Here is a 7,857-nt window from a genome sequence, read left to right as displayed (position 1 = left end):
TGACATCCTCAACTTAATATTTGGCAGCCCACCCTTTGGACAAAATAACTGAAATCAGTCACTTCAGTGAGTTTCTTCCAACTCTCTAGTGTAATTGTGGACCACTCTTCTTCTGCCAGCTGCTCCAGCTCTCTGAGATGAAGGCTGCCTTCTCCCAGCTGATGTTCTGACATCTCTCCACAGGAGCTCTCTGGGATTTAGACCTGGACTCATTGCTGGCCACTTCACAACTCTCCGGCTCATTGTCTGAAACCATTTCTGGTGCTTGTTGAAGTCTGCTTTGGGTCATTGTCCTGTTGTAAGACCCATGACCTCTGATGGAGACCCAGCTTTCTGACACTGGGCCCTATGTTGTGCCCCAGAATTCACTGGTAGTCTTCAGATTTCATAAAGCCACACACACAGTCAAGACATCCAGAGGCTGAAGCAGCAGAGCAACCCCAAAACATCAGTGAACCTCCACCATGTTTGACTGTAGGGACGTGTTCTTTTCTTTTAAGACCTCATTTCATTTTCTGAAAACAGTAGAATGATGTGCTCGACCAAAAAGCTCTATTTTAATCACATCTGTCCACAGGACATTCTCCCAGAAGGACTGTAGCTTCCTCAGGTAGGTTTTGACAAACTCCAGTCTGGCAGTTTTATGTCTCTGTGTCAGCAGTGGGTCCCCTGGGTCTCCTACCAAAGCGTTCCTTGTCATTCAGATGGGCAATGTGAGCTGACACTGTTGCACCCTGTGCCTGCAGGTCAGCTTGCTTCTGTTTGGAATTTGATCGAGGCTCTTTATCCACCATTCGAACAATCCTTTGTTGCAATCTGTTGTCTATTTTTCTCTTTCATCCACGTCCAGGGAGATTAGCTACAGTGCCATGGGCTGTAAACTTGACATTGTTGTGCACAGTGGACACAGGAACAGCCAGATCTCTGGAGATGGACTTGGAGCCTTGAGAGTGTCCAGGCTTTTCCACTATTGAGGTTCTCAAATCCTCAGACAATTCTTTGCTCTTCTTTCTTTTATCCATGCTCAGTGTGGTCCACACCACACAACGGTTAAGTCAAAGTGTGATCTTTATATTGCCAGCACCTGTTGGTTGCTACAGGTGAGTTTCTGATGATTTTTAAAAGGTGTCAATAATTCTGTCCAGGCCATTTTTTGAGATTTGGCCTTTTATCTCTGCAGCTGGCAGGGGTTTGTCCAAAGGTAAATAAACTATCCACTCTTAACAGTTAATATCTTATACACTTGTCTAACACTTATAAAATCAAAGTGTAAAAATTACAAGTTTTGGTTTTACAGGGATTTAATAGCTTGAGTATCTAATCAACTAAAAAGCTAAACTTGTCATTTGTACACTAAACATGGAAACATACTGTATGTTACAGAGGATAATTTCCACATCATAGGAATCTTATTCTTAAGCAGGGCAAGGATGAAAATGTATGTGAGAGGCAAAGCAATAAGATCTGCAGCAACCTTTAGAAAATATGGCCCAAACTTGTCTGGACCAGCTGGTTTCCTTATATCATGTACCTCACAAATAGAAAGTGGCTTAAGTAAAAAACTTTCAACACCAGTTGCATAGTCAGTGAAATCAGAGACATTTACATTTAGAGAGCTAATCGAGTCAGGAAGAAGCAACACAGTGTTCATGAAAACAGCTGAAAATGCTGTGCTTATCGTACACAGCAGCTAAATAATACAAGGAGGCAGATCATGGTCATGAACATGGCAACAAACACTTTTTTGTAATTTCATATAGGTCTTCTGATCAACTGCTACTAAAAAGTCATAAATATCACCAATATAAATGGACTGTATTTATATAGCACAGTGTGTTACACTGGCCAAAGTGCTTTAGAGGAGATCATACACCATTCATTCACACACTGATGACGAGAGGCTGCCACACACTGGCGCCAGTCAAACCACCAGGAGCAATTTGGGGTTCAGTGTCTTGCTCAGGGACACTTAGGCATGCGGGGAGACCAGGAGTCGAACAACCAACTTGCTGGTCAGAAGACAACTGCCCTACCTCGTAAGCCACAGCCACCCCATATAATCCAGTCAGGACCATGTCTAAAGACCCACTGAAGAACAAATTAATCCCCACCAGTGTCATTTCACTCTCCACCCCTGTAGGTGCTTACTTGACCAGGATGGTACATCTGAGCAATGTCACTCTTCGTTTAGAGATATGGGACACAGCAGGGCAAGAAAAATACCACAGTATCACTCCACTTTACTACAGAGGAGCCCACGCTGCTCTCTTGGTCTATGATATCAGCAAAAGGGTAAGACACCCAGACATGGAAACTTACTGGCTTGCGGTATCTTTGTCTTGTTTTGGCTGGAGGATGTACCATTGTATACTTGTGTATGGTTGTGTCACTAAAGGAAACATTTATAAGGGCTCAAGTGTGGCTCAAAGAGCTTGAGAAACAGTACATCCCAGGATCCACCATCATATGGCTCCGAGACATCAGCCCTGTCAGGGGATCAAGTCAGTGAGCTGCTGCTAGCTATAGGTAAGTAATTGTTGAATAATTTTACTAAAAATAAGTAGTTGTGGCACTATTATTGCCCAAATGTGGTCGAGGGTTTTGTTTTGCCTCAGTAAGAACCATCAATAAAATACTGTTTAATAGACTAAAGTTTATGTTATTGTTAGGATGGTATGAAGTAATGTTTGTGCAGGTCTGAGGTTCCACTTTTCTTTTACTACTCCTCTAAAATGTCTGCATGCTCCTGTGTGATACCGCTGTGATACCGTTGCTAACTGAGCTATGGTTCAGCCCACAGAGTATACGAGTGCATTGGAGAGCAGCAGGGAGGTCTGTCAGAGTGGCAGGAGACATCATTTGTGGATCTGCATCATAGAGACACCTTCAGTCCTTTTGCATCATGCTGCAAAGTTGCACCCTAACATCTGACTGTTAACTGTACTGCTGCCCATCTTGTTTCACCCAGTTTGTCTTGCTTATAGCAGTGTATTCTTTCTACACATGAAAACTATGCTCAAACTTGTTTTTAAAACATGAAATGCTGTGTTAAATAATGGCCCTTAGAGTTTTTGTTAGGTGTCTTCTGTCTTCTTGTTCCATGTTCTTCCACAAGAACAACGGACTTGATGTAAACAGTATGATAAAATCCTACAGTGCAGAATAATTCAGTCCACAGGAGGGTGTAGTGTGCTTTGCCCTTGAGTGGCGAGTGTACACTGATACATGGGACTGGGAGAGAAACCCTGTCACTGACCTCTAAGAAACCTTCAGGGTCTGATGCCCCTCTAATGTTTCAGAAAATGACAATAAAGCCTTTCTATTATATCCTATTTTATTCTATTAATCACATCTGAAAGTTATTATAACTATTTGTTATTGCTACTTCTACTCTTAGTGCTGCTGCAGTTGCTGACATATTTGCAAACACAAAAACAGTTGTGTAGGCTGTACAACATAAACCAGTACTGTGCTGTGTTCTGTAAGCAACATCTTCTCACAGTGTTATTAACTAAACAACTCAGCTGCAGTACTTAGTACTTCTAACCAAAGAGAAATGGGGTAAGACCTAGAAGTTTTAAACATGGTGTCAGAAAGTTCAGGTGTCCAGGTTAAGGCAATTGGAAACATAGCTTAGAACTGTAAGAACTTACTAAATGTTCTGTTTCATTTATGTTTTACTTTGCATTTTGAAGTAATACTGTAAATTTTAGGAGAAAAATGTGACCACCAGCACATTCAATTTCTTTTTTGATGCAAATAATTTAACAACACAACTGAGAACATAATGAAATTTAATTTTAAATATTGATGTTTCTGAAAAACAAACGCAAAAAGGCTCTTTCCCAAGTGGAAAACATTGGATTATCTTTGTTTATGTCTGAAATTACCCCTGAATTGGTTTACCGATTGTCCTGGGACCAAGAAGCCAACTACGATATCTTGTTATAATGGGCAAAAAAGAAAATAAAAACAAATAGTGAATGAGCTTGCAAAATATGTTTTACTGCAGGTCTAACATATCCATCATGATATGAAATTGAAACTTTTAATAAAAAAATCTTAGAATTCCAAGGTCCAGTTTGTTCAGTTTGTACGAACAACTCAAAATTGATTTCACCATCACAAATCAAATCCCTGGCTTTATCAACTGGCATCCTCTTGTATGACAGGGTACATGCACTCTAACTAATTACTGCTAATTTACCCAGAACATTTATTAATGTTGCAGTTCCCTAATCATATACAACAATATACAAATTTAGACATGTATACAATTGTATATAATACAAATAAACAGAGGTCATGTTTTTAAAATCTTCCCAGTATGGCTACAAGACGGTTATCAGTTTAAGCACATGGTGAAAGAAACAACTTCATAAATAAGGACTTTACTTTTTTTTTTTTAAACTGACCTCTCATATATCAAGATGTCTGGGAAGAAAAATATTGGATGACTCTGGTTGAGAAAGTATTGATCTGGGTATTATTCTGAATATAGCAGGAAGTGATTTGAAAGATTGCTGGAAGAATTCTTTTCTTGACTGAAGTCATTTGGTACCAGAATACTGACGTCCAATACCACATCACATGACCCAATAGAATTTGATCCACTTTTTTCAACACTGATTTGACCTCTGATGAGTTTCCATTCTAATATGACTCTGTTTGCAGGTCTCACTTCACTAGTTTGTTTATCCTGGTGCTGACTAATGAATAAATATGGCCTCAGCATTAATTTGCTAAAGAATATGTTGCTATTCACAGCTCAAAGGATCTACCGCTAACTGGCTTTGTGGGTCTAACATAAATTTATGCTTGTGATATATATTTAATGTATGGTTACTGAGTGCAGAGGTCCTGTCTTGGGTCAAATGTATGGGCTAACAAACAAACAAACAAAACAAAATGACCAAAACACCAGTACATATTGACTAAGTGCTTTTCAAAGGGATCATCTGATTTTGAATAATCCTGCAGTTTGTCAAGGCCAAATTTAAAGGCACCTGCTGTTGGATTTAAACTGCAGCCTGTTAAAATGTAAACACAAAATGATCTAAAATAAGTGAAATTATGATATGCTAATAAAATGTATAATTAATGCCCAGTTTCTATTGTTGTTAATCAGCCAGAAAAGCAGCATATTGTCAGATTTATTTCTCATGAACGTTTTTAAAATATGTTCTTACATAGAGCCCATGACATGGTGACACAAGGAAACAGAGGAGATCATATCCAGAAGAAATAAGCATCAATTAAAATTCAGTTGTGAGTATTTGAGATATGTTTTAGTCTGATGTGAGTTGGACCATGTATATAAAACACTAAAACATTATTAATAATTAATAGGTTGCAGTTTGGTTTATTTTGGGGCTGCATCTATTTTCTTCACATGGATTCTGAATTGTTTATAATGAATATAACAAACAGAATATTTGTACAAACAAACTACAATATCCCAAAAGCACATAATGTGAAGAACAAAATTAACAGATCATAACTCCTTTGCTTGTTGGGTTTTGAATAACACTAGATGAATCATTTTTTCTGCCCTTAAAAATCCAAAAAATCACTCCTCTGATCTGAGGCAGATTCAGGCCGTAAACTAGAGGGTTAATGATGGGAGGAATGATCAGAAACTCTAGAGATAAAACAATAGAAAATGTTTTTACTTCATCAGTCTTATACCAACCCAGTGAAAAATCACAGAACAGAGAAATGCAGTAGTTTCCAAATGTCACTATGTGGGGCAGGCAGGTCTGTAAGGCCTTTCCCCTGAATTCAGATGAACTTCTCCTGCAGACAAGCAGAATGCGCAGGTAGGTGTACAGGACAAAGGACAGGGGGATGAAGACCGATATCACAGAAAAAATCTGAATTGCTATGTTTTTTACAGTTGTGTTCACACAGGAGAGCTCAGTTATAACCCAGGTGGTACAAAGAATTCTGGGCAGCTGATTTTCACACAAAGGCAAATTGCTGAGCTGATAGAAAAAGTAGCCTAAAATACAGACAGGGTGCATCACAGCAAGAACCAAAAGAAGCAGCACCGTCCTAAATGTCATTTTACTGTGATAGTGTAAAGGCTGGCAAATAGCAACAAACCTGTCATAGGCCATTTTATATATCACTTTTGTTGATTGGCATTCAGTGTGGATGGCAAAGTAAGAATTTCATTGTGCAGGGAAACACGTTTCCATACTGTGCATATGACAATAAACACTCAATTCTTGAATCCCAAGAAACCTCAAGTATAAAGGAAGAGCTGGCCAGCTCTTCAGGAGACAATCCACAGCTAGATGAGGAGAGAGCCATCATATGTAAACGGCTATAAGAGCTTATTTCCAACAGTTACATCAGACAGTGATAGGGTTTATGTTAGAACTGTATGTCAGTGCTCTGAAAACAATAAAGCCAAAAGGACCTACAAACATGTCTGCTTTTGTCATCTGGGACTACTTCATCTTCTGTACTTTTATTTTGAAAGCATTTTCCTGTCCACATCATCCACCTGCCTCTGCTTTACCTGGCCTTTGATTAAGTCTCATTGTCTTCACCTGTTGCTTATTGTCTCTCATTCTCAGCCTATATATTCTCCTCACTTCCCTCAGTTAGTTTGACTCTGTATAATCTGTACAATGTATATATACACAGGTATTGCACTGAGTGTTATTGTCTAATCATACTATCATGGGTTAAGTGTTCATCAGAGTGACAACAGAATGTAATGTGGTTATAAACAGTCACAGCTGACATTCAGCTACCAGCTCCTACACGTCCATTGTCACAGCTGATGGAGCCACAGTTATTCACTGATAGCTCTCCCAGTGTAACCCAAAGTGAGGCAGCTGCTGGACTCTCATCCTGTTTTGCTGAGAGCAGCCATACACACACAAACTGGGCCCAAAGGGAGATGATGTAAGTCCAGACCTTCACTGACTCATTCTGTTTGCATATTACATGAATCAATTTGAACCTGACACACAGGCCTGATGACAAAGACTCTGTTCTTTTCAAAATAATATCATGCCAGTTTGTGTAATGTGTATGCATCATGTTCATCGAATGTTTCACATCTTCTGTTTTTAATTTAGTATCCATCTGATCTTCAGCAGCATGTTTTAATGGGCCAACACCATTTAATGAACCCAGATGATGTGGTTTATAATAAATGTCACGAAGCCATGATGATAGAGACAAAGTCAATTTTCCCTAGACACATCATTTTTATTTACACACATGACAAACACCTGGCTCTTCATTCACCCAGTTTTTATTTCACACCAACAGATGGCATAATCATATCATGGTTCGAATAACAACACTTGGGATTCTAAGAAACTCATCAAAGTGGCTTCTGTACACTAATGGACAGAACATATACCCTTCAGTTGATATAACCAGTGTCCTCTGTGAATGGACCAGTGAACTGACAGAGAGTATTCTACTCACTGGGCAGAGGGAAATGAGAGCTTATCATGGCAAGACATATGGAGTTAACTGGCCCCAAACTACTGTAGTTTATCCCTGTTTATAGTGACTATAGTGCCAATATTTGTTCCTAAGAGTGTTTCTCTATATTAAAACCACACATACACACAAAAGGCCCTTACTGCCACTTTTTCAAATCAGCAGTACAGGGGAACTGGGTGAGGGCTCACATTAGCCAAGTTATTCACACAAATTTTCTGTCTCCCAATCAGCATCTCAGCTGTCTCTCTCACCAAAAGAGCCAACAGCAGCTACTGCATCTAAATAACAATATCCATCCATTTTCCTCCGCTTATCTGGGACCGGGTCGCGGGGGCAGCAGTCTAAGCAAAGATGCCCAGACCTCCCTCTCTCCAGACACTTCCT

The 7,857-nt window shown here is 39.5% G+C and overlaps 1 protein-coding gene across 1 annotated transcript in view; it reads left to right on the top strand.

Annotated features, from left to right (window-relative positions):
- LOC109963750 (ras-related protein Rab-17-like) overlaps window positions 1–3,686 on the top strand; it is an 11,801-nt gene extending 8,115 nt beyond the window's left edge. The window contains 4 exon segments of the mRNA XM_020606532.1: window positions 2,141–2,292; window positions 2,396–2,472; window positions 2,474–2,526; window positions 2,794–3,686. Of these exon segments, the coding sequence (XP_020462188.1) occupies window positions 2,141–2,292; window positions 2,396–2,472; window positions 2,474–2,526; window positions 2,794–2,924 (413 nt within the window). The 3' untranslated portion in view covers window positions 2,925–3,686.
- The last annotated feature ends 4,171 nt before the right edge of the window (window positions 3,687–7,857 follow it).

The sequence above is a fragment of the Monopterus albus genome, unplaced genomic scaffold, assembly GCF_001952655.1.
Source record: "Monopterus albus unplaced genomic scaffold, M_albus_1.0 scaffold79.1, whole genome shotgun sequence".
Classification (NCBI taxonomy): Eukaryota; Metazoa; Chordata; class Actinopteri; order Synbranchiformes; family Synbranchidae; genus Monopterus; species Monopterus albus.
The sequence above is the reverse complement of the archived record's forward strand: the minus strand, read 5'-3'. Positions and strand labels throughout refer to the sequence as shown.